This window comes from Microtus ochrogaster, unplaced genomic scaffold (genome assembly GCF_000317375.1).
Source record: "Microtus ochrogaster isolate Prairie Vole_2 unplaced genomic scaffold, MicOch1.0 UNK27, whole genome shotgun sequence".
Lineage (NCBI taxonomy): Eukaryota > Metazoa > Chordata > Mammalia > Rodentia > Cricetidae > Microtus > Microtus ochrogaster.
In genome coordinates this window covers 3,468,527-3,484,550 of record NW_004949125.1, presented here as the reverse complement: position 1 = coordinate 3,484,550, position 16,024 = coordinate 3,468,527, and the positions used below count along the sequence as shown (strand labels likewise).

The 16,024-nt window shown below is 49.5% G+C and overlaps 2 protein-coding genes across 3 annotated transcripts in view; one reads left to right on the top strand and one right to left on the bottom strand.

Annotated features, from left to right (window-relative positions):
• Positions 1 to 4,908, top strand: part of Usp42 (ubiquitin specific peptidase 42) — a 21,378-nt gene extending 16,470 nt beyond the window's left edge. The window contains exons 16-19 of one of the 2 annotated variants that reach the window (XM_013354091.2): positions 4 to 902; positions 1,729 to 2,030; positions 3,321 to 3,364; positions 3,911 to 4,908. In XM_013354091.2, the coding sequence (XP_013209545.1) occupies positions 4 to 902; positions 1,729 to 2,030; positions 3,321 to 3,328 (1,209 nt within the window). In that variant the 3' untranslated portion in view covers positions 3,329 to 3,364; positions 3,911 to 4,908. The other variant, XM_026789721.1, reaches the window with a different exon arrangement.
• Positions 4,909 to 4,986: 78 nt separating this feature from the next.
• Positions 4,987 to 16,024, bottom strand: part of Cyth3 (cytohesin 3) — a 94,864-nt gene continuing 83,826 nt past the window's right edge. The window contains exons 7-13 of the mRNA XM_005368026.3: positions 13,487 to 13,599; positions 13,136 to 13,284; positions 12,012 to 12,123; positions 8,040 to 8,116; positions 7,891 to 7,962; positions 7,643 to 7,797; positions 4,987 to 7,493 (exon numbers count right to left, since the gene is read on the bottom strand). Coding sequence (XP_005368083.1) covers positions 7,421 to 7,493; positions 7,643 to 7,797; positions 7,891 to 7,962; positions 8,040 to 8,116; positions 12,012 to 12,123; positions 13,136 to 13,284; positions 13,487 to 13,599 — 751 coding nt within the window. The 3' untranslated portion in view covers positions 4,987 to 7,420. The remainder of the gene's footprint in view (positions 7,494 to 7,642; positions 7,798 to 7,890; positions 7,963 to 8,039; positions 8,117 to 12,011; positions 12,124 to 13,135; positions 13,285 to 13,486; positions 13,600 to 16,024) is intronic.

Here is a 16,024-nt window from a genome sequence, read left to right as displayed (position 1 = left end):
GAGGAGCCTTCCCCAGCTAAGGCACAGGTGAGCAGCCTCCGGAAAGTTGAGGAGCCTTCCCCAGCTAAGGCACAGGTGAGCAGCCTCCGGAAAGTGGGTCGAGGACACCATCGAAGCCGGAGAGAGCGCTCCTTCAGTGGGGAGCATGGGAGGGACTGCAGGGCCCGGACTGAGGACCACCACCATAAGAAGCGACACTGCTACAGTCGAGAGCGGCCCAAGCAGGAGCGCCACTCCATTAATACGTACTGCAATGGGGGCCAGCACCTGGGCCATGGTGACAGAGACAGCCCTGAGCACCGCTCCCTAAGCAGATACAGCCACCATCATTCACGGGTTAGGAATGGCCCAGAGCAGGACTGGAGCCGGTACCACCATTTGGAAAATGAGCATGCCTGGGTCAGGGAGAGATTCTACCCAGACAAGATGAGGTGGGACAAATGCAGGTATTACCACGACAGGTACACCCCATACACGGCCCGAGAGTGGCGGCCTCTGCGTAGTCGTGAGCATGAACGCACTGCTCAGCTTGGGCGTCCACACAAAGACAGCTACTGGGGTCGGAAAGGCTGGGAGCCGCAACCTCGGGGGAAGGAACGGCCCCACTTCCATAGCTCACGAGAGGCCTCTGGCCTTTCCCTGTCCATCGAGAGGCATCCCCAAGAGAAGGCCATGCTGGCTGTGCAGGACAGCAACCACAGCTTCCCTGATCGCTTTCATGAACATGAAAGTGTCAAGTCAAGGAAACGGAGGTATGAGACTACAGAAAATGATAGCCGCCTAGAAAAAAAAGCCCACAAAAATCTGGAGAAGGACGCTTTAGAAGAGCCAAGGGCGAAGAAGCACAAGAAATCTAAGAAGAAAAAGAAGTCCAAAGATAAACACCGGGATCGAGATGCCAGGTGAGGCTTGGAGAAGGGGATCCAGTGGCTGAGCTTGGCGTGACCACGGTGCTTGCGTGGCCAGCTCTCTCCTGACAATACTAGATCTTTCTCCACCAGTTTGTTTTTGTTTAATCACTGGAGTTCTGAGATTGGTTGTTTTACATATCTCTAAAGTTTCACAAAGCTTTTAATTTATTGGATTCTACAACTCTCTGAGGCCTGACACACGTCATGATGTTTTTTGTATCTGTTGTATTTTCTTCTCTGCCTGATTGGAGTGAGCTTAGGACACACCATTTATTTCTTTGACAATTGTCTCCTATTTAGGCCACCATTTCTCATTTTAATTCTAAATGTTATATATATATGGGGGGGGGCTGTCTGACCTCAAACCTAGATCCTTCTGCCTCAGTGTCCCCAATGATGGTATTTTATAGGCTGTGTGTCATGCATGTGATTGGTTTGTGTCACTTAGGAGTGGCAACTGTCTTAATTTGTCTGACTCATGAGCATGAATGAAGTTTTGTATCTTTTAGCTGATATCACTTACCATGAAAACTGGGGGAGACGGCCATAGCCATTCATAAACAGCAGCAGGTCACAGCTGCCTTCTGTTCTGTGCCTGGGCACATGGCAGAATGTGCCAAGTCTGGCTAGGGTAAAGCCGTGCTGAGGACCATGGTGTTGTATTTGAAGGACCTTGGTCTTAAACTTGTTTCCATGGGAAGAAACAACATGTTGGCAGGAGAAATTTGCCCACAGATACATAGCTAGTGTCCCAGGGGATGGGGAGCCAGGATTGCAGTTTTTCCCTGGGGCTGAACTCTGGCTGCTTCTTCTGCAGGCATCAGCAAGAATCCGATTTTTCGGGAGCATACTCTGATGCTGACCTCCATAGACATCGGAAGAAGAAGAAGAAAAAGAAAAGACATTCAAGGAAGTCAGAGGACTTTGTGAAAGATGTTGAGATGCATTTATCGAAGCCCTTGAGCTATGAGGCTGTCGGCCATTTCCGGAGAACAGAGGGCACCTTCCTGCTGGCCGATGGCCTGCCTCTGGAAGACAGTGGCTCTTTCCGGGAGAAATCTAAGCATTTAAGGATGGAAAGCCGGCCTGACAGATGTCATCTGTCAGAGTATGGCCAGGGTAAGAAGACTGGGAATTAAGGACACAGCTCTTTTAGTAACGTGTTTGGGAAAGGTAATGAACACAGAAATGTAAGGGGGCACAGAATGTTATGAGTTGACTCAAAATGCCCTACAACAAGATCCTCCCTATGAGCAGAGGTATGGTGTGACCTCTGTTGAAGGCCTGAGTTGCATGGAGCTGGGCCCATGTGTGCTCAGACTCCTGGAACTTAGAGAGTCTGTATGTGTCACACAGTAGAGCTTTGGCTTTTAAAGTATTCTATGCTTGTGTATGTTTGTATGCGCCTACTTGTACATCTGTGTGTATTGTGTTAACTTCTGAACCCCTAAAGGCCCTAGTGTACTCCAGTTGCTAAGTCATAACTCAGTAGTGTGGTCTCTAGAGACGTATCTTTCTTGTGGGGCTATGGTACCCTCCAGGCTACCGTTTTCTGAGGTGATTCTTGCTGGATCCTTCTTGTAGTTCAGGGTGAGTTCCCCTCCCCCACCTGAGTGCCAGTGTGTGTGGATGCCCCTTTCTCTTCCTACCGTTTTTTAATGAGCTTTTCCTTTAGATAGCATTTGGGTTGTAAAAAAAACGTATGGGATAGAAATGTCAGTGGGGCCAGAGCAGAGGCTGGAAAACTGTAGCCCTGTGGCTACAGCCTAACCTGCAATTCAGAGTGGCTCTAACAAGTACTGAGTATAGTAGTATTTGTTCAAGTGAAGCACTGTGTGGAATCAGGTTTTGGCTCAGTAGACTTTAGCTGAAGTCCATGTGTTATGTTGTGCTGTTTTGAACCACTCAGTAGAGGTAAGACATGGTCTGTCCCATTGAAATGATTTTCATCATCTGGCCCTAGATATAAAAAGTTTGTCATTTCTGCCCCAGACACCCAAAGAACATAGTCATGAATAAAAGGCGTGTGTGTTGCTACAGATGTGTTGGCCCTGAGTGGAACCTTTTGCTCTTTGGCAGTCCACACATCAGGTGGTCTCAAACTAGTGGCTTGTTTGCAGCTACTCTGCACCCACACTTCTCTTCTGAACACCACTGACCCTTTCTCGTAAACTCCAGTTCTTCCTCCAGCCCTCTGAGCTGACATCTGTTCATCCTCACGTAAGAATGTGCAGCTGTATGCTGGGGCAGACCTGGTCCTTGGGCGTGGCTCTTGAACATCCTCTGTTGGGAGTTCTTTGTAGCACTGCCAAGCCAGTGTCCGCTTGCTCATCCTGTAGGAGTGACTTTTCCTGCAGTCCAGTCTTCAGGGACACACATGTTAAATTGTTTCCTCACTTTGCCTTCCAGGTGATTAACGCCCCAGCCTCATAACAAAAAAAAAAAAGATTATGGTAAGCAGTTTTCTTGTCTGTGTTTTGGTCATTTGTAAAAGTTCTGAGTGGATAGAGGTGGGTTTCTTTCTGAAGAAAAGATTGATTAGAGTCCTGGGGGTCTGTGTCTGTGACACTCACTTGTATCCAGACATGGGGTTAAGTATCTGAGAGCAGAGAGGAATCATATAGGTCAGAGCCATAGCCTGGGTCCTAATTGCTGGTGTTTTATTGTATGGCCCTGAGAGACAGGAAACTCATAACCCACACTTGAAGCAAAAAGGAGTCTGTCCCATCCAATCTGCAAAGAGGGCTTTAAAATGAACTGCTACAGAAGCTCAATTTGCAGCTAATTAACGGGCTTTGTCACTGTCAGGAAGACAAAGACTTTAAGCCTCTCCAGCTCTGTCAAAGTGGAATCTGAGGTTTGAGGCGATTAACAGCTGAGGGGCCCAGCAGATGGCGCCTCCCTGTTGAGGAAGGTAGAGAACTCATTTAATGGGAGCACACCCAGAGCACATGAGACCAGCCTCCATCCAGCTAACGCCTGTACCTCTTTTCTTTCAGATTCAACATCTTCAACAGAAGCCATCCCCAACCCAGCTTAAATTATAAACATAGAAAATAACTTTGTCCAAACTGCGTGGTGCTTCTTTAGTAAATACTGTACAGACTTTACCATGGACAACTTTTTTTTTTCAGTTTTTACCTTTTCTTAATTGCCCTTATTCCAAATGGATTCTTTGTACACTGCTGAATATTGTAAATTACCGTGTACATAAAACCACACTGAAAATAATGCCCTGGAATAGACCATCTCAGATGCTGCTTAACTACAGACTCAGGTTGACTACTTGTATTCCATGTAATGTTCCTCCAAGCTAGACATCTGGTGCACGGCCAACGGGAACCATGAACTTCAAAAGGACAAAACGACAGTGCGTCTATTTAATTTAAAGACTTATTTAAAGACCCAAGCTCTCATCCAGACCTTCGAGGGCTTCCTCTGCAATGTCTGATACTAGAAACTAATTTGCTTCACATTTTAGTTGTATTCAAGATTTGAAGATGTATTTTATAGACAAGTTCTGTTTTTGAACTTTGTGGAACTATTCCAATCGATTTACCAGTTATGATGAGTATTTGCATTATGAATGTATAATCCAGACATTATTTGTAAAGCCTACAGTATGTTTTTATTACCTTAACACTTTTTATACTGTGTCTCGTCTCGACAATATGATATTGGAGTCTGAGTCGTCAGCTTGATCCCTTCAAGTTTCTAGTTACAGACAAAAATCATACTGTGATTTTATTTTTAATATGGATATGCTATCAAACTGTGATACACTTATAATTCACTGGTCCTGCATCAGGAGACGGGCGTGGGGAAAGACTGTATTTAATACAGTGTGTATCTGAATAATCTGTATGGTTTATACAGTTTGTGTTGTTCAGAGATGTCTAAAGTTGATCTTTGTTTTTTTAAGATTAAAAAAGCACTTGCCCCACTGTATATACGGCATGTAAGATTTATATAGTATATAAATGGCAGCAAATTAAATGACTCTGTGTCAGTTTTACTCTGTTCTCCATGAGCTCACAGCCACGTCTGTTATAAAGAATTGAGTCTGAGGCAGTTGTGTCTTAGCATGTTTTTATTTGGGAACACAGTATTTGCAATAGTTCTTGACAGCTGTAAGCCCTCCAATTTACTAGCTATTTGCTTTGCAATAAAATAGCCAGAAATTCTGATATCAGCATTAATAGGATATTTCTTCATGCAGGTTGTAGGAGTATGTACATTGTATAACAAACACTGCAGAAATTAATAGATATGTACATTATTTACATAGTAACTATTTATTGTAAATAGAAATGTTTTCTAAGATAAAAAGAAAGAAATCACTTGTGGTTTCTGGTCTGTAACAGACTGAACTGGTCAGCAAAGCATAGCTGTAGCTCTGGAAACCAGTGTGACATGAAGCACAGAAGGTTGCTCCTTCTCAACAGCTCCTGGGTAGAGTGGGACCACGTCACTCAAGTGTTCCGACACCTCCAGGGCCAGTCCACCTACACCTGAAAATGACAACCAGGGCCCAGCAGGACAGGAAATGGTCTTTGGCCAGAGTCGGGCTTAATGCTTTGATGAGTGCAGACAAAGGGCATGAGTATAACTGAGCCTCTGCAAGCCTTGGAAGTAGCCAGATGCCCTTGGGGTTAACACTGTCACAACATAACCCGAGTTAGGTGACTCCATGTGGATACTCTGAGAGCCAGTAACTTAGGATTCTTAGCACCAACAGCCATCAGGCAAAGTCCCCTCAAAGATGACTATGGCATTAAAGACACCATCCTCAACATCCAACAGAGCTCTGTATCCCCAGGACCATACCTGGGTTGGACATGAGAAGGCAGATTCACCAGAGTCTTGATGGAAGGGATGTGAGTTCCCACTCATATCCATACACACAGGTGCCCAACCAGCAGCAGGTTCTGGTCTGAGGTGGTAAAGGCTTAGGAGTAGGGATCATGGAAGACTGGAAGCCAGGCTACATACACACCAGCCAGGCAGCTCAAAGGTTTCAAATCTGAGGTATTAATAAAAACCTAGAAGCTTGGGAATAAACCAAAAGGTGAGCAATCTGGTACATGAGGGAATTTCAGCCTTCGCCACCACCACCCCACAAAAATCTTATGTGACAGCTACCTCTGAGGCAACGAGCCTCAAGACAGCTCACAGAAAGTCATGTCTGAGTGCATTTGGTTGAAGGTTTTCAAGGACCGTCAGGATGCAAGCTCCAGGTGTGTCTGCACAGACAGACCAGGGAAGCAGCTTGGCAGGGAAGACCATTTTCCGAACAAGCCACATGCAGCCTCAAAAGGGTCCCCCAAATTATGAATGGGCCTCCCCAGAAGTGCAACAGAAGAGGTCTGACCACTTTACCCAGTCTCAGCCCAAGCACACAGTGCCCTGAAATCACCCTGGTATATACAGGGTTCTGTGTGCCACTGGCTTCTAAGTGCCATTTTCAGCTTTTCCCTCATTAAAAGGGATGCCAAATGTTGGAGACCTAGCACTACCAGAGGCTATGTGGGCTACTTCTGGCTGCTTATGCCTAGACACTACATCAAAATAGTGGATCTAGTTACTGTGCCAGTGAGCACTTAACCAAAAGTTTGAAACAGCAAGCAACAAAAGTACCGAAGCCAACATGGGCCATGTGCAGATGGAGCACATGGAACTGTCATGTGTGATGGTCAGACACGTAAACAGCCTGTCTCAAGGGAAAGGACTCTTATCTGCCAAGCCTCAACACTGACAGGATAAACATCCTGAGCCATAACCATATTTTAGTGATTTGTCTTAGAGAAGCACGTGAAGGGAAGTGACAGTTAGCTACACCTGGAGTCTCCCAAGCATTCTGGTCCTCATGGTTACCCCAGGGCCTTGTCACCCAGATTGGCTGCCTGTGCCCCACCTGACACATCAGGCCCCCAGCTGCTCCCACTCAAATGGTTGGAGGCTGCATATATAGACTGTGTTCAGTGCACAGTATATACTTGTGTCCAGGAGTTAAGTTTATAGCTGCCATTCTAAAAATACTACTGTTAGAAATTAAGCATCTTTCATTATAATTTTCAGAATATAAAAGGCATATAAAAGCTATAATCCTATATATCTGAGAAAAATTCTGAATAAAAAAAGTGGTAGGTTTTCCTTTCCCATTTTGATATAAAACAGCGACTTCTAGAACAGCTAGTGCTGCCCAAAAGAGATGGTGTGGCGTGGTGTGGGCTGAGGCTCTGGCTCCAGAAAAGGAGTCCCGTGTGGGCTGTGCAAGTCCTGAGGCTGGGTCACCAGGTGCTGTGTAGACAAGGGTCCCCAAGGGTCAATGCCAGGGCAGTGGCAGGAAGGAAACACTCACAGCTGACCAACATCCCAGAGGACAAGGCTCTGGGGGCTTGGGCCTTGGCTAGCTGCTCTGGAGGACCCATGGGCACCACACTGCCCCCTCGTCCTGCTGCTTGTGAGTAGCCGGTGCATCCGCTGTGGAGTCTGGGTCTTGGCATCACCTATTTCTTATTGGCAATCCTCCTTTTCCTCGTGGCCAACATGTCATAGAATGGGTCCCTACTGATGCTCGCTCTGGGGAGAAAGGAAGATAAGTGGGTTGTGACTGCAGGTTTAGATGCCCAGTCCCCCACAGCCCACAGCACAAACAAGCAGCAGGTACAGGATCTAACATGCACATGTGCTCCCACCCCTGCTCCCCGTGGGCCTGGCTGTCCTCTCACTTGATAGACTTCATCCACTCCTCCTTCTCTTCAGGGCTGGGAGCAGAGATCCGGTACACAACATGGTTCCCCTCCACCACACGGCCATCTGCCTCTGTCTTGCACGCTTTGATGACCTGCCCTTTATGACTGGGGTTGTACAGCTCAAAGCAGTTCTGGTAGAGAGAAGAGACCCATCACAGGGGCAGGGAGGGAGGGGAGGCTGCAAAGCTCTAGAGAGGAAAGACAGGCACAGGGAAATCTCGTACCGGTTTCCGCGGGTCCTCCACCTCCCTGATGCTGAGGTTCTCCAGCGGGATGATCCCCCTGGGCTCCTTGTCCTAGAAGAGAGGTGTGTGAGGCAAGGCCTGACAGACTGGTTCAGGCCTTTGGAGAGAGGATGTGCAGTTACACTCACCGTAGTGTATTCAAAGTAGTAGAGGCAGTTATCTGTGAGGATGAACCAGCGCCGTTTCCAGGTCTTCACACGGCCCCCTAGGAGGAGGAGAGCCCCATGAGGCAGGTGCTCAGGTAGCCGGAGCCTAAGGGCCCAGAGAGGGGCCCAGAATCCCCAACCACATCACTGCCCTGTCAAAGGAGCCAAGTTCAAGACTGGGCTTGCTTTCTCTTCAAACCATCCCATATTGACCCCAGTTAGAAAGTGGGCAAGCCATGAGGCCTGCCCGTCCAGGATGGCTGGGTGCAGGGCTGGGACCCCCATGCACCCTCCCACCCAGAGCCCACACAGGTGCCCTCTCTCCATGGCCACCCAAGGGTCACCCTAGGTCATACACAGCTTTCAAATTTGCCTCCTGGAAAAGTTAGTTGTAATGGATGGGTATAATTTCCCCCATGAAATGAACACGATGAAGTCAGTGCCGGCTCACCCAGGTCTGTCCAGGCTTAATCCTGTTACGTCAGGGCAGTTATCGCATTACTGGGACTTTGAGCAGCCCTGGGATCCATCAAAGTCAATTACCCTTGGCCCAGGGAATTATTAGATTGAATTAATCTTTTAACAAGATCTAGAGCACATGTGTACATACACATACACACACACACATACACACACAGGCGCGCGCGCAGATATCTGTACAAGCTCTTTACTATGGAAAGGAACCCTCTATCCTACCTTATTTGTTGCTGTCAGTCAAAATTATTTCTACTGACAGCTTTTGCTTTTGACAAAAAGTTTGAAAAAAAAAAAAGAGGAAAAGTTGCTTGTGGTAACAAATTCAGTGCTCCCAGGGGCTTCAGGGGACATGCCCTCCCCCTGCCCCAGGGGCTCCCAAAGCTAACAGAGGCAATGCAGAGGAACTGGCTTGGCTTTCTCTAAACATGCCAGGAGGTGGGGAGAATCTGCAGACCAATGCAAGGTGCTGGGAAGTGCAGACAGGCGCCCACAGTGAGGAAGAAATTTCCCAGGCAGTTACAGAGACCCCAATACAGGAAGGAATAGGGAAGATTGCTTTACTCTGACAAGAGTGCCTGGAGTCTGCAAGGTAGGGAGGAATCACCAAAGCACAGTGGGATGCTGGGCCAGCCAACCCCCTTTCCATACCATACACCCTTGGCCAGAAGAGCCTTCCCTTTGGCTTCTCCTGTCTGGAGTCACACCTCTTTCTCACACTGTCTTTCCTGATGGTTGCACTGGACCCCTGTTCCCCAAATTACACCTTCCTCAATCAGGGGCTGTCTCATGCCATAACACACAGGAAACTAGGGATTTATGGGAAGCCCCAGCCTATGCAGAACCCCAGAAGAAACTCAGTTTAGCCTTTCTTCTCCCAAAAACCTTCAGCGAAGAGGAACAGAGAAAGGAATGCCAAGATCTAGCCACACTTGCTTCTCTGAGGCACTCACTCTTCCAGGCCAAGGCAGTGCCAGAATCAGATGAGAGCAAGCTTGCAACTCAGGCAGCTGCCGCTAGTGTGTTTCCTCTCCTTCCCTCAGAGAGGTCCAGGTAGACATCCCAGCTACACTGGTGCTTCCTAGCAATAGCCAGGAGAGTACTTGGAAATTTACCCTTCTCTCTGTCCCCAGCATAGGTTCCCCTTTGGCAGAGCTGCTCCAGGTCTCTCTGTGGAAGCACCCCTGCCAAGCGCCTGCTCCTCCTCTATGCTGCCATTGTGGCTGTCAAGCCCTTCTGTGCTCTGCTCAGCCTCAAGGCCCCTGGGAAAGGTCAGCCAAGCATGGGGTCACAGCTGCCCAGAATGGGTATTTGTGAGGCTGGAGGGCCCCTGGACATCCCCATTGCTTCCATGGTCAGGATGATTAGGGGAGCCTGGCTCTAGGCTGCCCAGCAGGGATCCCATTCAGTCCAGATGCGGGCCAAGTAGGGGCAATGCCCCAAACTTGAAGCCACAGCAGATTGTGCTACAATCTTATATCCAGCCCTGTACACAGATCCGTGCTTCCAAACGCTTTCATGTTTTTAGAGTTTCCCTTTCATTGCTGTCCTCAAGCATGTGGAGGCAGACACACACGGCTGTACACACATGAACACACTGACATGCGCATGCCCACATCAACGTTTTCTTGCATGACAATTCAATCTTAACCACAGCCTGTTTCTGACATGAACAGTTCAAACTCCAACAGTGTGCACAGCCCCACTAAGACTGCAGAATGCGTCCAGCATGCCTTCCCCCCTCTTGATACTTCTGGAGAAGTACCAGCTGGCTGTGGCAAATGCTAGGTTTGGGCTCCTCCACACAACTGAAGGAAGCCAGTGGGCACAAGTGCCCATGGGTACCAGGCACTTGGAAAAGGCCAGTGAAAGCCAATTCTGCCCACCAGCTTGCTAGGGTGACATCTACAGGTAGTGCCTCATGTAATCATGGTTTTGGCCTCAGATCACCCCTAGTGCAGGGTGAACCAGTGCCTGCTGGTGTGCCCACAGTGCCAGCGCCGCCTGCAAAGGTGGGCCTCAGGTCCCGGCATCTGGCTATGCTGGGTCAAGGCACAGACCAACAGCACAGCTAAGCGCTCTGCACTTATTTCATGGCCTGCTTAAGTGTCCAACCAGAAAATGGGCTGGGCAACATGAGCTGGTTTCACTCGTTCATTTTCATCCAGGGACCAGGCTCTTCCTAGTGGCAGAAGCCACACCAACTGCCAGGAAGCTGTGGTGCCATCATCCCTCAGGAAACTGCTGGTGGCTGGGACGCACGCTTCCTCTTTTCTCTATCCACAGGCACAGTGTGTGTGGCCAAGTCACTCGAGGGTCCACACTCAAGGTTACTGCACTTGATTTTAAGGCCAACACTGGGACATTTATTTCTAAACTCTGACATAGTGAGAGCAAAATTAAGAGCAATGGCCAAGGCCAAAGTTGGGAAACAGCAGACCCTCGGGGGAGCCCCATCAGCTGGACCTGTCACATGTCTCCGAGTCACAGCCCAGCCTCCCTTGGTCTATCATCAGAACTCTATCCTGCAGGTCTTTCTTATTACACAGCAATAATATTACCTGGACAGGGCGCCGTCACACGTCACAGGCTTTCTGTCAGTCTACGATTCTTTCAACCCCTCAGAGTCAAAAGAAGCTAAAAATTTCAATTGTCCCAAGTGCAGGAATCAATTAAGTCTCCAATAAGGAAGCCTTTGTACAGGTGCCACACTGTTGGTTAGTCGGGGTAGGGTAGCACTGTAAGACAGGCTGGTTACCAGCTTCCTCCCTGCTGCAGGGCCCTGAAGATGGGGGCAAGCATGTTCCCATAGTTTCCCCATGTGCACGTTTCTGGTCCCAGGAGCTCTGGGCCCTGCCCATGATGGATGGGTCTCACACACACTACACCTGCACAGTGCTGCCCCAGCCAAGTCCAAAGCCAAATGGATCAGATGAATGGCAACCACAGACTGGAGCTTCACACAGACCAACGTGGGGGAGAAAATGAGCCGCTGGGGAGGGGAGGAAGCCACTGGGTACCTACCTCCTAGCGCAGGACAAGCAGGGACAGCCCATCACAGAACAGAAAGGTGGGAGCCACAGGCAGAAGGAAACAACAAGAAGGTACATTTAAACCACTCGTCAGGATCACAGCCACGCCAAAGCACGAGAGCACACAACTTGTGGAAATAAAGGCACTTGCTTCTCAGAGAACTACCTGGATTCACGTGGATACTAACTCAGTAGCTTTCTGGGATGGGTCGTGCAGTGGGTGCTGCAACCATGGCCCGCTCTGGAAGGTTACGACTCAGTGACACAGCCACCAGTGTTAGGTGAGCGGCTGCCCAGAGTGTCTCTGGCTTGACTGCATTTTTCTTTTTAAGCTTTCTGCCTTGTAGTTGGGGCTGTGGCTCCAAGGAAGGAGCAGGGCAAGAAGTCCCCGGGAGCTGCTGCTGTGGGCCGAGGGGTGCGGGTGCAGGTCCCACCCTGCCAGGCTCACCCAGCTTCAGCAGCCAGCCCTCTCGATCTGGGTTGAAGAACGTGTGTGTCAAATCATTCCCGTCATCTTCTGGGATCTTAAATGGCTCATTCTTGATACTTTCATATAAGTTCTGTAAGGAGGAGAAGAGCCAATCAGGGGCTGTACCGAGAAGCAACATCCTTCCTCCCTCCCGCACAGAGTCCCACACAGCCTGAGAGACCAGGCGGTTACGAAGACACTTGGAAAGTGCCTTTGAAATCACCAAGCTAGCATTACTGATTTTCATTAGATTAAGAGAATTTAATAGTAACTTCAGCGGTGGGAGACGGCTCGGTTGATGAAATGCGTGCCTGCAGGCACGGAGACCCAGTTTTGGATGTGCAGTTCCTATCTAAACATAAGAACTGAGCTTTGGTAGTTTGTGCTTATTATCTTCTCTAAGACGACAGAGACAGGAGGTCCTTGGTACTTATTGGCCAGTGAGAAACCCCCGTCACCGAAAAACAAAAACAACCATCTGGAGATGAGATGGCTCAGCAGGCCAAGGCACTTGGGCACACAAGCCTGGCAACTTAAATTCCATCAGCAGAGCTCACGCACATGTAAAGGAGAGAAGCAACTCTACAAAGTTGTTCTCTGACCACCACATGCCACCACCCCACATACATCATGCACGTACACACAATAAAAATAGTAATAAGTAAAAAATAAGGCAGAGAAATGATTGATGGAGAAACCAAACACTGACCTCAACCCTGCCCCCCCCATACACACATGAGTAGGAAAATCCCACATGACAGGGCAGGAGTCGACGGTGGTTAGTCTTAATTGTCAGCACGGCACAGTCTAGAACCACCTGAGAAGGAAATCTCAGTGAGGGACTGTCTAGATCAGGCTGACCTGTGAGGAAGGAAGCCTAGCCCAATAGTGGGTGATTGATCCCTAGGTTTGGAGACATAAAAACAGAGTGACCGGGCGCTCCCAGTTCCTGCCTTGACTTCCCCACATGAAAGACTGTGGTCTAGACTTTGTGAGGTAAATAAGCTCTTCCCCACTGCAGTTGCATTTTTCAGGGTATTTTATCATAGCGACAGGATGAAACCGGGGCAGACACACAACCGGGAAGCCGCCTGCAGACTCACTCTCAGCAGCTCCTCAGGAAGGTCCCCACCCTCGTTGATGCCGCGGTTCATGGTGATGAAGCGCTCGGCAGTAGGCTTGTCTCGCACGTTGTGGTTGTGCAGGCTGGTGTTGAGCATGATGATGGCGAAGGACAGCACATAGCATGTGTCTGCAACAAGACACAAGGTGGGGAGGCTTGAAACTCAGCTTGCATTTCCACAGGGAGAGTGGTGCCCTAGGAAGTGCTGCCAATGCCGCTTCTCTGGCAGAACCGCGTGCCCACTGAGGGGTGCTTCTCTACAGAGACAGTGGGGGGTTAATGGGAGCTATGGGTGGGGGCATCTAGACGCAGGGATGTGCAGGCTGCTGACCTGTGGACTGGAAGACCCCAGGGTTGCACAGGCAGTATCGTGATGCGAAGGCCTCCATCATGCGGTCAATCTTCTGCGCCTCTCCAGGAAGTCTGAAGCTCCATAGAAACTGCCTGTAAAGATAGAGGATGCTTCACCGAGTGACCTTGGGAGGATAGATATGGCCAGACCCCCAAGCAGTTCCTGATCACCCGGCAAGAGCACGGCCTGCTCAGTCTGAGTGCCCAGAACTACCATGAGGTCAGCTGGTTTCCTCGTACTCAACAACTGAAGACTGCTGGCTGCTCCTTTTGTGTAACTACAAACTCTTCTTCAAGATCTGCTGCAGGATCCCAGGATGCTCTGCTCCACCCCATGGCACCACCTCCTACATGGACATTCCAGGTGAAGCCCAGGGTCCACAATGCCTGTGGCTGCTACAGTATTGGCAGGATAATGGATCCTCTCCTCTCAGGACTCCTCACCAAAGCAAGGTGGGGACAGGGTCAGAGTCAGCAGTCAGCAACCAGCGCCCACCCACACCTGCCAGGCCACAGCCACAGCCTGCTGCTGTGTCACTCCTGCCTCAAAGGAGCAGGCCCAAGCACATAGATGCTCCTGTCCTCAGAAGCTCCTCTCCCACTAGGGTCTTCCCTGGTTGCCCTATGTGACACCGTAGCTCCTGCCCCGCATCTTCAACTCCTTCTGGCTCCGCTTTCTCAGGCTACAAGGCATCCAACCAGCATTCTCCACCTGCGTGCCTTAGGTACCAACAGAAAGGTTATGGCTATCCTGCTTTCCAGAGCCACCCTGGCCTGTGAGGCTCATAACCAGCCTTACAGCAATGGCTGAGTATGTCAGACCTAGAGGCCACCTTAAGACATGGCTAGCACAGTGATACAAGAGAGGACCTGCTCTTTCTCTGGGCTCCCACGCCTATGCAAGTCCTTTAAGAAGGACTGTTTCCTCTAGGCCTGTCCACTACTCCCTCCTCCTTACCACTGCCCCCACTCCCAGGGGATTCCTGCCACAATCAGGCACTCACTCAATAGCATCACACACAGATGCCCTCTTCCCACTTTCAAGACAGCCTCCAGAGCCACTTTCCAACTCTGCCCCACATAGTCAGCAAAGGACCACAGACATGCTGTCCTTGCCCCATCAGAGCAAGTTCCTCAGTTCTAACCCCACCATGACTATCCTGCCCACAAGTCTGAGGACCTCTTACCCAGCCTCACACTTTATTCCTACAGCAATAAGCTTCTATCAAGAAGTAGCGGAGCAGGCATCAGCAATGCCCGTCATCTTCCCCACACCCACAGCAGACTCTGCACCATTCTGAGCATGTCCCACTTGCATCCCTGATTAGGCCCAAGGACAGAGAGGAGATAATGCCACAGGTCAAGCACAACCAAGACCGAATCCACTGGAGCAAACCCAAGTTAGGCAGCATCTACTCACTCTCATTGGTCTGGTGGAGAGGTCAGCTAGGCTCTGCCCTCTGACTCTAAGGCAGACAGAGTGAGAAGAGTAGAAGCACAGTGGTGATGGCTATGCCATGGACTATCCCTCAGGTTCATTAGCTCTGACCCTTTCTCTGCCCATACAGTCCTCCAAAAGTGAACCTAAAATCAGCCAAACAGGTCTGTGAGACTTCTGTAGGGCTTTTCTGTGACACAAGCTTTTCAGCCCAGGCTGAGGGCTGAGCCGGGTCCCAAGAGCCACAACCAAAGGCTGCCAACATTCCAGTCTGCAGCTAAAGGAAGGTTGTGTAAACACCTCCAGAGGCAGGAGGAGAAGGTATGAAGACACGACCAGACAAGGCCAGCTATGTATGCTGAGCTTTGGGTGACACCAGGCTGGGTAAATCCACAAGGTCAGTCCTTGTTACTTCTGCCTACACCCCAGGGTGAAGACCCAGTCCAAATGTCATGCCATCACAGAAGACAAGATGCCATTTGCTCAAGACTGCCAACCCAGCATGAGTGGGAATCCAGAACAGCACTGAACACTGAGGCTCTCCCCTTCATTCACAGTACGGTCTATAGTGGCAGTGGCTTTCCTCAGACCAGACGGAGACCACAGAAGGACATCTGATGGTTCCATCTACATCCTCCTTGGCACACCCATATGCCTGGGGCCTGAGGCTAACCCTATTGACAACAGGACAGGGAGACACTGAGGCTGTCAAAAGCATAGCACAGGAAGCATGCACACATACAAGCTGGGATGGTTAACTTCCACTGTCAACTTGACCTGATATAGAGTCACCATGGAAATAAACCTGTGGGTCTACCTCTGACATTATTTCCAGAAAGGGTTAAATGAGGAAGACCCATCCTGAATGTGGGTGGCATCATCCCATGGACCACAACTTTCTCTCCTACCTCCCATCTCCACAAAATCTGTAAGAGCAAGAAACTACTCCCCTTCTTAGGATGGAAAGATCTGTCTCTTTCCTTTTAGGCCCCTACGTGTTATACATGGTGCTGCTTCTACTTAAAAGCCTGGAACTCTCCTTATAAAGCTCTATGGAGAGCGCTCTCCTCTCTCTCTCTC